At 41.2% G+C, this 19,437-nt stretch overlaps 1 protein-coding gene across 1 annotated transcript in view; it reads left to right on the top strand.

The window, feature by feature from the left end:
- Window positions 1-19,437, top strand: part of rnf13 (ring finger protein 13) — a 213,358-nt gene that overhangs the window by 83,617 nt on the left and 110,304 nt on the right. Inside the window, exon 4 of the mRNA XM_043702760.1 lies at window positions 11,680-11,767. Coding sequence (XP_043558695.1) covers window positions 11,680-11,767 — 88 coding nt within the window. The remainder of the gene's footprint in view (window positions 1-11,679; window positions 11,768-19,437) is intronic.

The raw sequence follows: 19,437 nt of genomic DNA, 5'->3' as shown, positions 1-19,437 counted from the left end.
GTCCTCCTGGGAGCAGATACGGCGGAGGCGGAGGAATTGGGAATACAGGATGGCATTTTTGCAAGAGGTAGGGTGGGAAGAAGTGTAATGCAGTTCATCCCCTCCCCCACTCACCCATTGTACTCTATGCTACTTTCTCCCCACCCCCACCCTCCTCTAGCTTATCTCTCCACGCTTCAGGCTCACTGCCTTCATTCCTGATGAAGGGCTTTTACCCGGAACGTCGATTTCGAAGCTCCTTGGATGCTGTTTCAACTCTGTTCTCTTCCTGTCCCACATTGTTACAGTCTTCTGTTACCTTCAATTTTATCTTGGACTTCTAAATTTCCTTTACTTGAGCCCATATCCCAACATAAGACCATACTGAAGACACTGAAAATGAAGGACATAGCAGCAAACTGGCTTGAATATCCTACCATTGTACAAAACTATGACTTTACAGTGCATAAGTCTATATCCTTTTAAACAAAAGCTGAACAAGTGATCTAATAGTTAATCTTTTTTTTCTTGTAATCTTTTCTAACTGAGGAATTGGCTAACTTATCAAACCCTGTTTCATCTTAACTTGGTTTAATAAATAACTTCAGCTCATTAAATCAATTTTGAGCACAGTTGCCTGGCATTCTGGCATTTGCATAATTGGCAGATCTGATCAAAAGTAACTGCCAGTCATGTGAATAGTTAAGCATTAATTGGTTTGGCTGTTCATTTGTTACATGCTTTAACAATAGGCAAGGCAGACCAATTTAAAAAAAACTCTTGTAGCGCTGTTGAAATATTTGAGAATTGATTCTGGCATGGTTGGAACATGTACACAGAAAAGAGCAGAAGAATGTTTCTAAATTACACGCTTGACAAGTATGGAAGAAAGGCGGTGGTGCAGTGGATACAAACCTTGTGTGCACGTCAGCCTTGACACACTGGTCATATTCCTACCACTGAATCAGAAGGTGATGAGGTAAAGCCCCACTCCAAAGGTGATATAGATTATAGGGATAGAATTAGATGATGCAGGATATAAGGAAACTTGTGGGGTCCAGATTACAATTGAAATATTATGTACTAGCTGTACTTTTTAAAATAGAACATGTTAATAAAATGAACAAAACACAGAATAGGTTATAAGGGCTTTACATTCATTTGCAGTTTACCTGTGTAGGACAAATTCATGAATTACCATAAAGAAATGATTTCCACTAAGGGATTTTGTAGTCCGTTTAATTGGCTTGACTGTTCAATTATACCAAGAAGATTTTATGAAGATTTGTGACCTGCAATTGCTTGCCTATAAGCTGACCAATTTGTATCATTTCAAAAGCATCATACTCTGCAGATGTTGGAAACCTGAAAGAACAACAGAAGATTCTACAAATACTCAGTAAGGCTAGCAACATGTAAGGAGATGCAGTTAACCTTTCAGGCCTGAGACCACTCTGGTTATAAAATCGTTGGATGTATTCCTGGAGTGTTGTCATGTTACTTCCCAGCTGTTAGAAGCAGTATTTTCTCTCCATAACCCCCACACCAAGTATTTCTGCAAGAAATAAATTGTTGCATTCAAAGAATAAAATGCACTTTGAAAGTGGAGGAAGGTTACCATGAATAAAACCTGAGCATTCCAGATTTTAATATCTCTGCAGGTGGTGTTATTTATGCTTTCTCAATTCGGCTTCTTTGAAAATGGAAGAAAGCATGTACAAAATAAGATTGTATGTTTTTCACTTGGTTTTCTCACTGGCTCACAAAGGGTAAGTTGAAGGGAAAAGGTCACAGCAACCAAGGTTAATCCTGTTAGTAAAGTATAACTTTCAATAGCACGAAACTGCTCAGAGGTGCAATCAATAAAATGTGAATTGACAAAGAGGAAAGGTTAATAGTTCCATTTTAGCTGCCTGTCCAATAAATTTAATTTCTATCATGAGAGGGGAAAAAGTTAAAATCTTAGACTCGATTCTAAACATGTTCAACTAACCATTCTTCAACAGAACAGAAAAGATGTTGAAAAAGTCAAGTGGAATTGATAAAAGAAAACTATTCCTGTTGATTTGAAGACTGAGTCAGCAGTATTGCTTAAGTATTAGAACCAGGCTTCTCGGAGTGATGCTAAGAAACACTTCTACCCACAAAGGGGAGAAGGGGTAATGTTTTCATGCAGAACAAGCTGCCAGAGGAAATGGTGGAGGAGGGGGTGCAATTTCAGTATTCATAAGGCGTTTGGATGGGTTTATGAATAGGGAGGGTTTAGAGGGATATGGGCCAAATGCTGGCAAATAGAACTAGTTCAGACTGGGATGTCTCATCAGCATCAATGAGTTGGACTGGAGCATCTGTTTCCTTATTGAATGACTGACTCTTAAGTTTGGTAATTTCACACATATATGGAAATTCATGCTGTGTTGTTGTTCACTTGTTAATATTAAATCTGCGGTTCATAGATTTCTTTGAAGGGTATTGGACAGAGATGGGGCGATGGAGTTAGCTATGTTTTGTGATTAAATTTAATCAATGTTGGGCATCGAAAACAAATTATGGCAATGAAACATAATGTGGATTATTATGAGGTTATCCACTTCAATAGCAAAAACAGGAACGTGGATCGCAACCTGACTGGTGATAGACTGGGAAAGGGGGTTGTCCACCAAGATCCAGGTGTCCTTTACATCAGTCACTGAAAGAAAGCAAATGAAATATTGGCTCTCATAGCTAAATGATTCAAGTGAAGGAGCTGGGATGTCTTGCTGCAGTTGTGCAGGGACTTGGTGAGACCACACCTAGAATATTGTGTGCAATTTTGGTCTCCTAATCTGAGGATGGATGTTCTGGCAATGGAGGAAGTGCTGCAAAAGATTGATTCCAGGGATGACATGACTGACGTATGAAGACAGATTGGATTGGTTCACACTACATTCACTGAAGTTTAGAAGAATGCTTATAAACCTATAAAATGCTAACAGGACTCACTAATGCCTGAGGAAAGGAAATATGCCGTCCCCACCTGGTCTGGCCTACATGTGACTCCAGACCTATAGCAATGTGGTTGACTCTTAACTACCCTCTGAAATGGCTGAGCAAGCCCGTCCATTATAACCATTGTGACAAGGTTTAAAAAAAAATAAACGGACCACCTGACATTGACCGAGGCACCAGAAAAGACAAAGGCATAGTCAGTCATGTTGACCCCACCGAGTCCTCATTATTAATACTGGGGGCTAGTGCTGAAATTGGGCGAGCTATCTTGGAATAGTCAAGGATCAGCTTGACCCAGTCGTGCCCATTGAATCATGTCTTGCAGACAATGTCCCAGATACCATTATCCCTAGATGTGTCCTCTCCCATTGCTACCACCCCTTTTGGGTCTGTCTTGCCAAAGTGGTATACAGTCAGGAGGGAGTTGCCCTGGGCATCCTCGCCATTGACTCTGGACCCCATGAAGTCCCGTGGCTTCAGGTTAAAGATGGGATGAATCAGTACTCACCATTTTCAACAACACTTGGAGGAAGCACTGAGTGTGGCAAGAGTGCAAAATGTACTCTGGATGGAGGATTTCAGTATCCAATGTGACAGATGGCAAGGAGACCAACGAGGCAAAAACATACTTGACCTCACCACATCGTCTTTCTGGAGATGAAGTCTCATCTTCACATTGAGAATAACCTCCATGTGTGTGCCACTATCATTGTGCTAAATAGGACAGACCAAATAGGACAAGGTTGCTAAACGAACATTTCTCATCAGTTTTCACTCAGGAAAAGGAGAATATTGTAAAGGAGAAGAATGCGGTACGAGATATTAGACTAGGAGGATCAAGGTTAGTTACGAGCAGGTGTTATCAATCCTAGGAGTGAAAGCAGACAAATCCCCTGGGCTGGATGGGATCTATCCGAGGATTCCCTGGGAAGCTAGGAAGGAGATAGCAGAGCCTTTGGTTTTGAGTCGTCATTGTCTGCAGGTTTAGTACCAGAGGACTGGAGGATTGCAAATCTTGTGCCCTTGTTCAAGAAGGGCAGTCGAGATGACCCAGGTAATTGTAGACCAGTGAGCCTTATGTCTGTTGTAGGAAAGGCTTTGGAAAGGATTATAAGAGATGAAATTTATAATCATCTCGCAAGCAACAATTTGATTTCAGATAGTCAACGTGGTTTCATCAAGGCAGGTCATGTCTCACAAACCTCATTGAGATTTTTTGAGAGGGGTGACCAAACATGTCGATGAAAGTAGGACAGTTGACGTTGTCCATAGACTTCAGTAAAGCCTTTGATAAGGTTCCACATGGTAGGCTGCTGGAGAAAATGCAGAGGCATGGGATAGAGGGTGCTTTAGCAGTTTGGATTAGAAACTGGCTTTCTGAAAGAAAGCAGCAAGTGGTGGTTGATGGAAAATATTCAGCCTGGAGTCCAGTTACTAGTGGTGTGGCACAAGGATCTATTTTGGGACCACTGCTGTTTGTCATTTTCATAAATGACTTAGACGCAGGCATAGGTGGATGGATTAGTAAATTTGCAGATGATACTAAAGTCGGTGGAGTAGCGGACAGTTTAGAAGAATGTTACAGATTGCAGGGGGATTTAGATAAGCTGCAGGATTGGGCTGAGGGGTGGCAAATGGAGTTGAAAGCAGCTAAATGTGAGGTGATGCACTTCGGGAAGAATAACAGGAAGGTGGAGTACTGGGTCAATGAAAAGATTCTTTTTAGTGTGGATGTGCAGAGGGATCTTGGTGTCCATGTACATAGATCCCTGAAAGTTGCCACCCAGGTTGATTGTGCTGTTAAGAAGGCATACAGTGTGTTAGGTTTCATTTGTAGGGGGATTGAGGTCTGGAGCCATAATATTATGCTGCAACTATACAAAGCGTTAGTACAGCCACACTTGGAATATTGTGTACAGTTCTGGTTGCCATATTTCAGAAAGGATGTGGAAGCATTGGAAAAGGTGCATCGGAGATTTATCAGGATGTTGCTTGGTCTGGAGGGAAGGTCTTATGAGGAAAGGCTGAGACACTTGGGTCTGTTCTCATTGCGAAGAAGAAGGCAGGAGGGGATTTGATAGAGACATACAAGATGATCAGAGGATTAGATAGGGTAGACAGTGAAAGTCATTTTCCTAGGATGATGGTGTCAGCTTGTACAAGGGGACATAACTACAAATTGAGCGGTGATAGATTTAAAACAGATGTCAGAGGCAGGTTCTTTACTCAGTGGTAAGGGCGTGGAATGCCCTACCTGTGAATGTAGTTAACTCAGCCACATTAGGGAGATTTAAACAATCCTTGGATGAGCACATGGGATAATGTAGGGGGACGAGCTGAGAATATTTCATGGGTTGGCGCAACATCGAGGGCTGAAGTGCCTGTTCTGCGCTGCATTGTTCTATGTTCTATGACTTTGAACAGATCTAGCACTTCCATATAGAAGGATGAGGGCAACAGATACATAGGAATGCCACCACTTACAAGTTACTGTCCAAGCCACTCCCCATCCTGACTGGGAAATATTGTTGTACCATCAGTCTTACTGAATCTGAATTCTGGAACACTCTCCCTAATGGCATTGTGGGCCAACCTATAGCATATGGCCTGCAGTGGTTTAAGCAGGCAGCTCAACACCATCTTCGCCAAGTTAACTAGGGATGGGCAATAAATGCTGGCCAATCAGTGATGCTCACATTCCATGAATGAATTTTTACAAAGTTACAATGCGGTGCATGCCAAGCAGCGGAAGCAGCATGTGATAGATAAGGCTATGTTATCCTACAGCTAAACAACTAAATCTAGGTTTTATAGTCCTGCTACATCCAGTCAGAAATGGTGGTCAAGGAGGCTCTACAAATATTAACCCACCACCCCCCCCCCCCCCTCCCCAATCGTACCTCTCGCACTTGCACAAAGGATGAGGCTGAAGCAATTGCATTCATCTTCAGCTAGAATTGCTATGTATATGATCCTCCTTAGCTTCCATCAGAGGCTATTTTTAACTAATTGGCTTAACTCTGTGAGACCAAGAACGATTAAAGATGATGGATATTGCTTTCAACCCTGACAACATTCTGACAATAGAGTTGGAGACCGGTGCAACAAAATTTGAAGCAACTCTATCTAAGCTCCATGAATTATAAAATTGCCCTGCTATGTCCTTGTCACTAAAAGCAGGACAAATCCAATGTGACCAATTGCCAACTTGCCTACTCTTTATAATCAGCAAAGGGATGGAGGGGTCATTCAATAATGATGTCAAGCGGCACTTGCTCAGCAATAATTTGCTTAATGAGACATAGTTTGGGTTCTGCCAGAGACACTTGGATCCTGACCTCGTTACAATCTTGGTTCAAACTTTGACAACTGAGCTGTACCATCTATGTTCTGCAGGAACTCACCCAGGCTTTTTCAACAGCATTGTTCAAAGATGTGCAGTGGATGTGTGGGAGCACCACTATCTGCAGGTTTCTGTCCAAGCTAAACATCATCTTTACTTGGAACATATCACCATTCCTTCAATGTTGCTAGATTAGAGTACTGGAACTGGCTTCCCCTCGGCAATTCTGTGCATCTAATCCCCAAGGACTGCAGTCGTTCAAAAAATCAACTCACCACTACAACCTTGAAGTAGTTGGGGGTGGGCAACAAATGTTGGCCTATCAAGTGATACCATATCCCATGAATGCCTTTCTTTTAAAAATGGTAACTTTTTTCAGACATTGATAGCATTGGTGTTCTAAGAATCCATTTTAGGTGATTTGGCATTTTGTTATGATGGGAACATGTGTACCAGTACCAATGCAAAATAGCTTCTTTTGCTGAAGTTGCAGTTATGTTGTAAATTGAGCCTGATGTGGTATCAGGACTCAATCAAGCACTGCAATACAATGAAGTGAAACAACCGAGCAGTTTTGGCCACGCTGAACTTGTCTTGTGAAAGCACTTTCAAAAAGAATGAATCCAGAATTATGTGAATTATTGTAAATTTTTAGCGGATTCTGCCTTTGTTCATAAAGATTCTTGCATTCCTAATTTTTTTGTTTGGTATGCTTCATCAGAGTAGAAAGACACGGTACAAGATTTTCAAAAACATATCAATTTTCCAGAAAAAAATCAATTCTGCTTTCCAATATAGTATTGTGGCAAAAGTGAGGACTGCAGATGCTGGAGATCAGAGCCTAGATTAGAGTTGTGCTGGAAAAGCACAGCAGGTCAGGCAGCATCTGAGGGGCAGGAAATTTGACGTTTCAGGCAAAAGCCTGAAAGCTGCTCCTCAGATGCTGCCTGACCTGTGCTTTTCAGCACCACTCCAATGTAGTGTTGTCCCTATTAGAGAACCTGTATATCTAAAATAGATGACAATTTTGAAAAATCAGAAGAGAAAATATCGTGTAGACAGATGCAAAAAATCGTGAATTGATAAATGATAAAAATGGAAGATATTTGAGGGATTTGGGGATACTGATAGGTAGATCAGGGTAACCATGTGCATTGTGAAAGGAATGAGCAAGTTTTTCTGATTTATAGGTACAGTAATTGATTATGCCTTGCTCAATCAATAAGATATATATAATGTAATAACTGTATTGTTATAATTGTGGGTTTTAAAGTAGAGGCAAAATACATGTGTGGTTTCTATTCTGTGAAGGTCAGTGGTTTTTAAAGATGTTAGAATGTCATCTGGACTAGTGAACTAAAAACATTATTTACAGAAGACACATGATCTGGGTGTTTTGCCATGCACTTAACTTGTAGTGTTAATGAAGTGTTCAGTTAAAATTTCATGAGACATATAGAAAACAAACCATGGGGCTACTCAAAAATCAGTCTTTCAGTGTTGAACAGCAGTTTCTTCCTAGCAGAAGCTATTGTGGAGGTTTATTTTGTGAATTCTCCAACCTGAGTTGATGTAGAAGTTTTCAACCTGTGAGAATGATGTTGGTAGGCAATTAAAACTGGAAAGAGGTGAGTAAGAAATTTGAGTTAAGACCAGAGTGCCACGGAACAGATTGAGTATCTGCAACTGTATCTTAAGTTTATCTATTTGCATTGTCTGCGTTATCTTGAATGTTCCACACATTGAGAGACACAGCCTTGCAATTTATCTTTTTAACCTTGTTAGTCACCATAGCTTTATTTCGCAATATGACCCCATTTGTTTTACTCCCCATGTTTGTTCTGCTTTCCACTTTTAGTTTTTTTTGTTTCTTTCCGTTCATTCTCTGTTCACGTTCCCATCGCCCACCCCAAGGATGTTGGTTCCAGTCCTGCCCGGATGCAGCCCATCTTTCTTTTTTACCAGTCCCACCTTCCACAGAACTGGTCCCAATGTCCCAGGAATAGAGTCATGGAGATGTACAGCATGGAAACAGACCCTTCGGTCCAACCTGTCCATGCCGACCAGATATTGCAACCCAATCTAGTCCCATCTGCCAGCACCCGGCCCATATCCTTTCAAACCCTTCCAGTCATATACCCATCCAGATGCCTCTTAAATGTTGCAATTGTACCAGCCTCCACCACATCCTCTGACATCTGAATCCATTCTGTCTCCACCATTTTTCCATCCATGTATTCATCTCCTACATCTTGTTACTTTAACTGACACTAGTGTGTGTCACTAGTGGTAATCTTGAGATTGCTACCTTTTGAAGTCCTACATTTAGTTTATAGCCTAACTTTCTATATTATGCTTGTCTCTATCCTTTGTTTTTAAACCTACAGCTTTGGTATCAGTATATACCACTATAAATGGCTGTTCACCTTCTATCTTCAACATGACCTGCAGGTGCTTTAAGATATCTTTCACCCTGGCATCAGGGAGCTAACATGCCATCCAGGAATCTGTTTTGCAGCCACAGAAATGCCTGTCTGTTCCTCTTACTATTGAGTTCAATGTCACTATACCCCTGCCATTGTTCTTCCCTGTGCATCAAAACCACCCATAGATCCAGAACCTGACTTCTTCTGGTATCCACACAAGCCACTTAGTTCAAAGGTAATTAGAGATGGGTGACAAATGCAGGCTTTACCAGTGCCATCCATAGCAACGAAAAAGGTTTAAAGCCTAATTTGAGAAATGAAGCTGGTTGTCAGCAAATTAGTAAGGGTTGTACAAGCGTTTCAGAAACCTTTTTGATTTCAGGTGGCATGGTGGCTCATTGGTTAGCACTGCTACCTCACAGTGCCAGGGACCTGGGTTCGATTCAAGCCTCAGGTGACTGCAAACTCCACACAGACATTTTCCGCATGTCCGCGTGGGTTTCCTCCAGGTGCTCCGGTTTCCTCCCACAATCCAAAGATGTGCAGGTTAGGGTGATTGGCCATGCTAAATTGCCCATAGTGTTCAGGGGTGTGTAGGTTAGGTGCATTAGGCAGAGGTAAATATAGAGGAATGGGTTTGGGTGGGATACTCTTTGGAGAGTCAGTGTGCACTTGTTGGGCTGAAGGGCCTGTTGCCACACTGTAGGGATTCTGATTCTATGATTAGTATGAACAGTAAGAAATAACATTTCCTGAAATAACCAGATAGTCTGCACTGATCTTTTCTGGCCTGACATTCCTTTTTTTAAGTCATTTAGTGACTAATAGACAACCACCCTGAAACTCCTTTTATTGTAAAGACTTCAATAAGCCAGCTATCTCATTGACAAATATGAAGTGCTGCAACTTGGTTGTCAATGTAAACTGTAACGCATTGTCTCTCTCGCACTGGAAAGATTCAAAACTCTTCAAAGTTTACGCAATAATTTATTCTGTGGCTGTTAGCAGAATGGTTTAGTCCTACAGATAACTGGTGGTCTTTGGTTTTGAATCTCTATCTTATCTTGCAGTTGAAAGCAGTTTGTAAGAAGGTTTGCAAATGCTGAGACGTTTCAGAACATAGTCTATCAATTTGTCGGCTCCTTTCTCTGGGACTCGTCTGTGGATTTTTAAAAGAAAATGACAAGCAGAACAAAAGAAAATTGATTGAACATGCTTCCAGTGTTTGCCAAACCAAACCTTTGGCAGCCTTTCTGATGAAATCTGTTTGTGTTCTGTTCTGTTAATTTGTTACTTAAGTTCATGGCCCTGTAAACTATTCTTCTCACGTGTTTGCTCTTTTTTCCTAAATTAACCGTTTCAAGACCATTTACTTCCAAAATACTGCAGTGAGAGTAGGGCTGCAGCTCTTGGCAACTACAGATTATGCATGTTGTTTTATTGGTACTAGCAATCAGAGTTTCCTAAAAGTAACAGCAGTGAATTGCATCTATCCATGCTCAAATTCATATGTCAGATGAAGAAATGTAGAGAACAAGATGTACCTTTTTAGCCTTGCTCATTAAAGTACTCAACACAGTCAGTAGGACAGAACTTTGCAAACCTTCGGAAAACTTGGCTCTCCATCAGACTCGAGTGTTCTTCTATTCCACGATAACCTGTGTGTACTGTACAGTTTGGCAAGACATTTGGCAGCTGTATTTGTCGCCATGAAACTGCTAGCCCCCAATTTTGGTACAGGTCATTTCACTATAACGTGTGTTCGTCACCACAAATTAGCTCTAAGGTGATTGACAATTAGGGGACGCTGTTTCTAAAGCATGAGCTTTTACAATGTGTGTTGGCTATAACGTGATTGCCTTGGCAACACTTTATGTGCTATTTCTACTGCGTGATTTTTATATAGTGCAAGGTTACACAAGAAAACAACCATCCCAAATAGAAGAACTATTTATATTATCTTTTCTGTTTCCTTTGACTTCTGTGCATTTTGCTTTCAGTTGGACAGATTGTAGAGTTTACCATCTCTGACCTAGCATGAATGCAAAGGCACATACTGCATATCTACATGGTACTAGCTGTTTAAATGGAAACCCTTCTGCTAAGGTTTGCTTTCACAGGTTCTCCTTTTACTCTACACAGCAAGGAAGCCTCATTGCAGGGAGTTAGAAAATTCTGCTAACTTGGATCCGAAGTGTTAACATCCCTATTAATGCAGGGCTCAATGCAGATATCCAGGAAAAGCAACTGTCACCTTTGCCACCTCTTTAAAAACATGCGTGGCGTGACATCAAGCTGACTCTTCAGACCAAATTGTAGAGCTGTGAAGCACGGATTACTTACAGCTGGAACCGCCTATCTGAGGTTGCAATGGAATGCAGGTTGTCTTGGCTTTCAAAAGAAAGTTAGAACACAATCTGAAGAAATATTTAAGATCACAAGGAAAAGGTCAAGGGGATGGTACACTGAAATGCTGTTTGAGAGCCAAATAGTGGCCACCTGTGCCGTAACCACCTGCATGTGGACTTTATATTGTGCAGTTCTGTATCCTGGCCTTCACCTGACTAATGTTAGTCTCCTATAGTATTTAAGGGTATTGAGAGAGGCCCTCGCTCTTAATTGAGTATAGTTCTCTGCTGTGGCCAGCCCTTCACCAACCATTTATGTTACACCTTTTAAAGTAGTTAAGTTTCAGATGGTGGCCATGAAGTCATTTGTTCAGGAATATAGTTATTTAAAAATTCATCAACACTTAATTTTGTCATTAAGCTTCATCTTTAAATATACCACAGTAGAATCCACTCTTCTCTAACAAATAGGCATAGTTCGATTGTTTCTACAGTTTATAATTCTCATTTTATTGTAAAAGCCAGTTTTCCTGTAATATACATTTACTGGCAGTCTAACCACATTCAATCTAATATTCCTGTTTGTTTTCCTCAGGTATTGAATGCTCAGCGGGCTGGATACAAAGCTGCCATAGTACATAATGTTGACTCTGATGAACTTATTAGTATGGGGTCCAATGATGGTAAGTAGGCTAGTAACTGTACTAAGTTAGGATCTCGGCTGCTTCAGTGTTAGCAGGCTTGTGGAACAAAAGACTCCTCTTCACCTTGATATCTTTCTATGTTATCTGGCACTAGCCCTGTGTGTACTCAGCCCATTATACATTCACGGCTGTGTGGCCAAATTCAGCTATAATTCAGTTTACAAATTTGTTGATGACAACATCTTAGAGGATTGGATCTCAAACAACACCGAGACAGAGTACAGGAAAGAAATACGTAACTTAGTGACATCCTGTAAAGACACCAACTCCTTCAATGTCAGGAAAACAAAGGAGCTGGTTATTGACTTCAGGAAGCGGAGTGGAGGGCATGTCTCTGTCTGCCTCCATGGTGCTGAAGTGGAGATGTTTGAGAACTTAATGTTCCTAAGAGAGAATGTCACCAATAATCTGTCTTGATCCAGTCACATTGACGCTATAATCAAGAAAGCATACCAATTCCTCTACTTTCTCAAAAGGCTAAGGAAATTTGCATGTCCACAATAACACTTACCAATTTTTATGGGTGCACCACTGAAAGCATTCTATCCAGAAAGAAATAGAGTTGTGAATGCAGTCTAGTCCATTACACAAACCAGCCTTCCTTCTGTTGATTCCAATAACACTTTCCGCTGCCTTCGGAAAGAACCAACATAATCAAATACCCCTCCCACCCCGGTTATACTTTCTTCCACCTTCTTAAGTTGCACAGAAGATAAAGATTTGAAACCACGTACCAACACATTGAAGAACAGCTTTTCTGCTGCTACCAGTCTTCTGAACAGACCTCTCATATATTAGAGTTAATCTTTCTCTGTAACTGTAACACTATGAGGAGAAAGTGAGGTCTGCAGATGCTGGAGATCAGAGCTGGAAATGTGTTGCTGGAGGCAGCATCCAGGGAACAGGAGAATCGACGTTTCGGGCATAAGCCCTTCTTCAGGAATCTACAAAGATTTCAGTGAGTCCCTCTCTCACTGCACCCCCCAGGTCATCTCCTCTGCACAGAAGCTCTTCAGCCACATTCTCAAACAGACTCGCTACCACAGCCACATTTCCTTCCTGAAGAAGGGCTTATGCCCGAAACGTCGATTCTCCTGTTCCCTGGATGCTGCCTGACCTGCGCTTTTCCAGCAACACATTTCCAACTGTAACGCTATGTTCTGCGTTTTGTTCTATTACCCTGTTTACTTAAGTAAGGTATGATTTCTCAAGATAACATGCAAAACATACTTCCACAATCTCCACAATATGAAATCAAAGAGGATAGGCTTTGAACAGATCCAGCAACTTAAAGCAGGGATTCCTGTAGGCCCTGTGGATTATCAGAATTGTACTCTAACATTATCTACAACCTCGAGGCCTGGCATATCCCTAACTGTTCCAATAGGATCAAGCTCAGGAATCAATTTTCCTTCTATGAAGTGTGCAGGTGCGTATGCCAGGAGCAGCACAAGGCATGCCTAAAAATGACGTGTCAACTTGGTGAAGCTACAACATAAGACTAATTGTATACCAACAGCATAAGCAGCATGTTAGACAGGGCGAAGTTATTCCACAACCAATAGATTAGATATAAGCTCTGCAGTCCTGCTGCATCCCAGTCATGAATGTTCATGAAAAGATAACCAACTTGATGATAAAGGTGGCGGCTCCACAAAACCTTTGAGTGCAGTTTGCTTGACACCATCCAGGACACAGCAGTCTGCTTGGGGAGCACATCCACTTCCTCTGCTGGATTCTCAATATCAACAATATCTGTCATCTGCAGGATCCCAGCAGAAATTCAACAAGGCTCAATGCTTTACAATCCTGTACAACTGCCACCTGGAAGGACAAAGGTAGCAGTTGCATAGGAAGAAAGCCACATGCAAGTCATACTGTTAATCTTGCTCTCACACCCGCAGCCCCCCCATACCAAACTATTGAGTATCTGAATTTCAATTCTCCAGTTAACCAAAACCAAAGTATTTCCCTTTGAAGAATGTTTTATTTTTAGATTACGTTAGAGTCCAGAGGTTTAAGAAAATTGAAGTTTTGCTTTCATCAACATTTAGTTGTAATGTAGATATGACCTGTTTTCATGTGAAACGCATGACCTTTATAGGTGGAGTCTCACTTTATTATGTAGAATTTTGACTTGGCATCCAACTTGTACTGCAAATGTCGTGAAGCGATTTCAATTCTGCACCATCGCTAAACTTATGGAGTGTGATGTACCATCGCAAAAAAAAATGCTCAATTTAGTATCCTGATATCTTCCCAGTCCCCCTCATAGGAAGGTGTGATCGTGGGGGAATGTTGTAAATATGGATAACAAAGTTATAAAAGCACTGGTGAATGATAGCTTGGTTTTAAAATGTGCATATTTTCACAAAATTGCAGTTTTCCTGTTGAGACCCTCCTTGTTTCAATTAATTACCCCTAACTTATTTTCAAATTTAATTTTAAAATGTAACCATTAAATAAAATATGGTAGTGAGAAAAAAAAAAGCATAGACTTAAAGATCGTTTCTTTATTGGGTAAGATCTATTTTGTCTTATGCAAAATTACAGGATAGGTTCATTAAAGCTGTCATTCCATATTGCTGTAATGCTCTATATGATAAACTTTTACAAAATAGTTTCGGCCTCAACTAGTGTAAGACAACAAGATTATAAGGCTGAAGTGGGCCATTCAGCCTATCGAGATTGCCAGTCCATCAGTTAAATCATGGCTGGGCTGATCTGATCATCCACATCCCCACTTTCCTCACCTTTGTCCATAACCCTTGATTTCCTTACTAATTAAAGATTTGTCTGTCTTGGCCTTGAGTATACTTAATAACCCAGCCTCAGCCCTCCGCAGTAAAGAATTCCATACATTCACTACTGAGAGAAGAAACTCCTCAACTGTGTTAAATGTGCAACTCCTTATTCTGAGATCATGTCCGAGACACTCCCAAAAAGGGGAACAACCTTTTCCAAGTCTTGCACGTTTCAATAAGGTTGTGTCTAATCCTTAACTCTAAGAAGCACAAGACTAATCTGCTCAACCTGTTTTCCTTAGACCGTCACTCCATACCCAAGTTCAGACTAGGGATGGTGATGACCTCGTGGGGTTTTCATTAGGCCATCAATCCAGAGACTCAGGAACATGCTGGAGACCAAGGGTTGAATCCTGTCATAACAGATGGCAGAATTTGAATTCCTTTTAAATCTGGAATCAAATCTAATGATCTTGGAATCATTATTAATTGTTGGAAAAGCCTATCTGGTTCACAAATGTCCTGTAGGGAAGGTAACTGCTGGTTATACCGTTCTAGCTGACATCATTTAAGTATAAACAAAACGGATAAAAGTATTCCATTTGTAGATTTTAAGTGGAGTGGAACTTTCATGCAGGATTAGTTTGAGTAGGTGAAGAGGAGAGGAGGTGCTCTTCTATTTTCCTTCCAATCCCTTTAGTTACTTACTTAACCACCCAGTGTTTGGCTCCTCAATTACAGCTGAAGGCATTCCTTGGTGAGTAATTTCACTTGTAATAAATTGGTATGGATAAAATATGGTATGGCCATCTGGCCAAGTAGCATGTAGAAAACCTGAAGCACCTTGTGTCCCAGGTGAACACAGCAGGAAGCATCACCATATAGAAAAGTTAGAGCTTCCTGTTTCGCAATTTGAGTCAGAGCTGGAGTCATTGTGCATAGTGAGGCAGAGGGCTATGTGGATAGCATGCTTAGGATGTGGTCACACCACAGCTTAAGAAAGTGCAAGAAATAAAGGATGGGTGATTGCTTTGTTTTTTGCTTTGGATTCTGTGGGCAGCAGTTCCTTCAAAACTACAGTTAGAATCAAGTCACTGATACATAATGGGGAAAAAGAAAAGTGGAATACAGTAATGATGGGGCATTTTGTAGTTTGAGGAAAACGTTGGCATTTCTGCTGCCATAAATGTGATTCCAAGCTGGTATGTTATCTTCCTGGTGCTAAGGTCAAGAATATAGCTTTTTCTGAGACATGACTTTCTTGGGGAGGGTGAGCAGCCAGAGGTCATGGTCCATTTCAGTATCGACGACTTGAGTAGGACGTGAGATGCAAAAGTGAAAGCAGATTTGAGGGAATAGGAAGGCAATTGAAAAGCAGGACCTCCAAAATTCTAAATGCAGAATTGTATACAGCTCCATATATTCGTGTGTATCAAATCAGAAGAATTGAGGAATTGAACATGTAGCTAAAAAATTGGGAAGGAAAGAGGGTATCCAGTTTCTGAAGCATTGGGACCAGTTCAGGAGAAGATGAGTTGTATTTTGGCAGGATTGGGATTGACTTCCTCAGAGGGAAATTAGCTAAAGGAAAGCTCAAAGTGGTTGAATTTGAGGGAAACAACATGAATTCAAGGAAGCAGAAGAGCAATAAGCCAAAGCAAAGGCATGCCTCTTTCCAAACTGGACACCAGTTATAAGGCTGACCTAAATACAGATCTAAATAATAGCATTTGCGGAAAAGTTGATTTAACAGTACAGCAATGTACAGGCCCTTCGGCCCTCTATGTTGTGCCGACCTTTTAAACTACTCTAAGATCAAAATAACCTACATACCCTTCATTTGATAATCATTCATGTGCTTAAATGATCCTAATGTAGTCAGATCTTAATGAGTCAGATACCACCGCTGGCAGTGCATTCCAAGCACCCACCACTCTATAAAGGACTTACCTCTGACATCTCCCCTGAATCTTCCTCCAATCACCTTAAAATTGTGCTCCCTTGTGATAGCCATTTCCGCCTTGGGAAAAAGTCCTACTATCTACTCTCTCCATGCCTCTCATCATCATTGTATCAAGTCACCTCTCGTCCTTCTTTGCTCCAATGAGAAAAGCTGTAGCTCCCTCAACCTTTCTTCATGCCCATCATTTGAGAGAGTATCCTGGTAAATCTTCTCTGCACCCTATCTTAAAGCTTCCACATCCATCCTATAATGAGGTGACCAGAACTGAAGACATTATTCTAAGTGTAGTCTAACCAGGGTTCTGTGGAGCTACAGCATAACCTCGTGGCTCTTAATCTCAATGCCCCTGCTAATGAAAGCCAACACACCATACGCCGCCTTAACAACTCTATCAACTTGGGTGGCAACTTTGAAGGATGTATGGACATGAACCCCATGATCCCTCTGTTCCACCACACTGCCAAGAATCCTGCCTTTAACCATGTAATATGCATTCAGGTTCAACCTTCCAAAACGAATTATTTCACAAGTTTCCAGGTTGAGCTCTATCTGCCATTTATCAACCCAGTTCTGCATCCTATCAATGTCCTGTTTCAAACTACAACAGCCCTCCACACCATCCACAACTCCAGCAACCTTTGTGTCATCAGCAAACTTACTAACCCACACTTCCACTTTCTCATCCAAGTCATTTTTAAAAATCACCAAGAGCATAGGTCCCAGAACGGATCCTTGCAGGACACCACTGGTCACCAAGTTCCAGGCTGAATACTTTACATCTACCAGCCTCTGCCTTGTATGGGCCAACCAGTTCTGCATCCAGACAGCCAAATTTCCCTGTATCCCATGCTTCCTTACTTTCTAAATGGACCTACCATGTGGAACCTGATCAAACGCCTTGCTAAGATCTATATACACCACATGCACTTATCTACCTTCGTCAATGTGTTTTGTCACATCCTCAACGAATTCACTAAGGCTTGTGAGGCATGACCCACCCCCCTCAAAGCCATGCTGACTAATTTGAATGCAAAAATTGATGTAAATCGATGTAATTTAATTGCTATTATTAGAGATGTGACTACAAGATAAGTTGAAAACTGAATATCTATTTGACTGTTGAGAAGGATAGCCAATAAGGAAAAGATGTAGTAACATTTCAAATAGGGGATGACGGTGCATTAGTAAGCGAAGCTCTTCAAAGGATAGAGGCATAGTCAGTTTGCAGTTTCTTTATTCCACCCAACGGGAAGCAACTATTGGTGAGATACTGAAATATTAATTTTGGCATGCTACAAATCAGGAAATCCGAGATACATGTGATGTAGATAGTATAGAATAGACTTAGCCAGGTTAATGCGAAGAACTGTAGTGGATAAATCTTGTGTGTGTATGTGATGGGTTTCTGGAACATTGTTTGCCAACTGGGGATTGGGTTATTTTCATAGAAATGCGGAAGAAACTCTGGCCCACTTGAATCTGCACCAACACGTGAGAAACCTCTGACCTTCAACCTAATTCCATTTACTAGCACTTGGTCCATAATCTTGAATGTTATGACATGACAAATTCTCATCCATGTACTTTTTTTTAAAGGATGTGAGGCAGCTTACCTCTACCTCCAGGCATTCTTACCCTCTGGATAAAAAGGTTTTTCTTCGCACCCTTGTACCCCTAAATCTTATGCCCCTCACCTTGAACCAGTGTCCTTCCTGACCCTCCAACTAAGGGGAAGAGCAGCTGTTTATCCATTTTTGTCTGTGTACCTCATAATCTTGTACACCACATTCAGATCGCTCCCCTGTTTTCTCTGCTCCAATGAAAACAACTCGTCAAACTTAAATTTCCATCGCAGGCAATTCGGTTGAATTTCCTCTGCACCCCTTCCAGTGCAATCCTTCCTGTAATATAGCAACCAGAACTAATTTTGGAATTAATGCTGTGTAATGAGAAATGGCTAATTAAAATCCTTACTGCAAAGGAGTATTTCAGAAACAGTAACACTAATATGGTTGATTTTTATGAAATTTGAATGCGCCATTGTTAATTTTGAAGTTAGGCTCTTAAATCTGACCAAAGGAAACAAGCATATGAAGGACAGGTTGACTGTGGTGGATTGGAAAAATTCTGTAAAATATTTGCCCAAAGATAGGCAATGGATATCAATTAAGATGTAAGTAATTGCACAGGCATTCAAATGGAAAGACATATGATCGTAGTCAATGAAGAAAGTTAATGATTGCTTTAGCTCAAAGTAACTTGCATACAAAGATGCCAGAAATAATGGTACCCCTGAGGACTGGGAGCAATTTGGAATCCAGCAAAGAAGGACCTGGAAAGCAAATAGTGAACATAAATGCAAGCTTGTGGACTCTCAAAGCTTTTTTTAAAACCAGCTACATGAAAAGGAAAGTGAGGATAAATATAGGCCCAATACTGAAAACACAAGAATTTAATGGAGGTAAAAGCAAGGACTGCAGATGCTGGAAACCAGATTCTAGATTAGAGTGGTGTTGGAAAAGCACAGCAGTTTACGGAGGGAATGGTCTTTGCGGAAGGCGGAAAGGGGTGGGGAGGGAAGTTAATGAATTGCTCAACCTCCTCTCAGGAGCACGAAGTGGCGTCAATGCTGTCATCAATGTAGCGGAGGAAGAGGTGGGGAGTGGTGCTGATGTAACTACCTTAGCATAACCTTAGAACATAGAAGAATACAGTGCAGTACACGCCCTTCGGCCCTCGATGTTGCGCCGATCCAAGCCCACCTAACCTACACTAGCTCACTATCCTCCATATGCCTATCCAATGCCCACTTCAATGCCCAAAATGAGGGAGAGTCCACCACTGCTACTGGCAGGGCATTCCATGAATTCACGACTCGCTGAGTAAAGAACCTACCCCTAACATCTGTCCTATACCTACCCCCCCCCCTTAATTTAAAGCTA

The sequence above is a fragment of the Chiloscyllium plagiosum genome, chromosome 13 (assembly GCF_004010195.1).
Source record: "Chiloscyllium plagiosum isolate BGI_BamShark_2017 chromosome 13, ASM401019v2, whole genome shotgun sequence".
Lineage (NCBI taxonomy): Eukaryota > Metazoa > Chordata > Chondrichthyes > Orectolobiformes > Hemiscylliidae > Chiloscyllium > Chiloscyllium plagiosum.
This window is presented reverse-complemented; position numbering and strand designations above follow the sequence as displayed.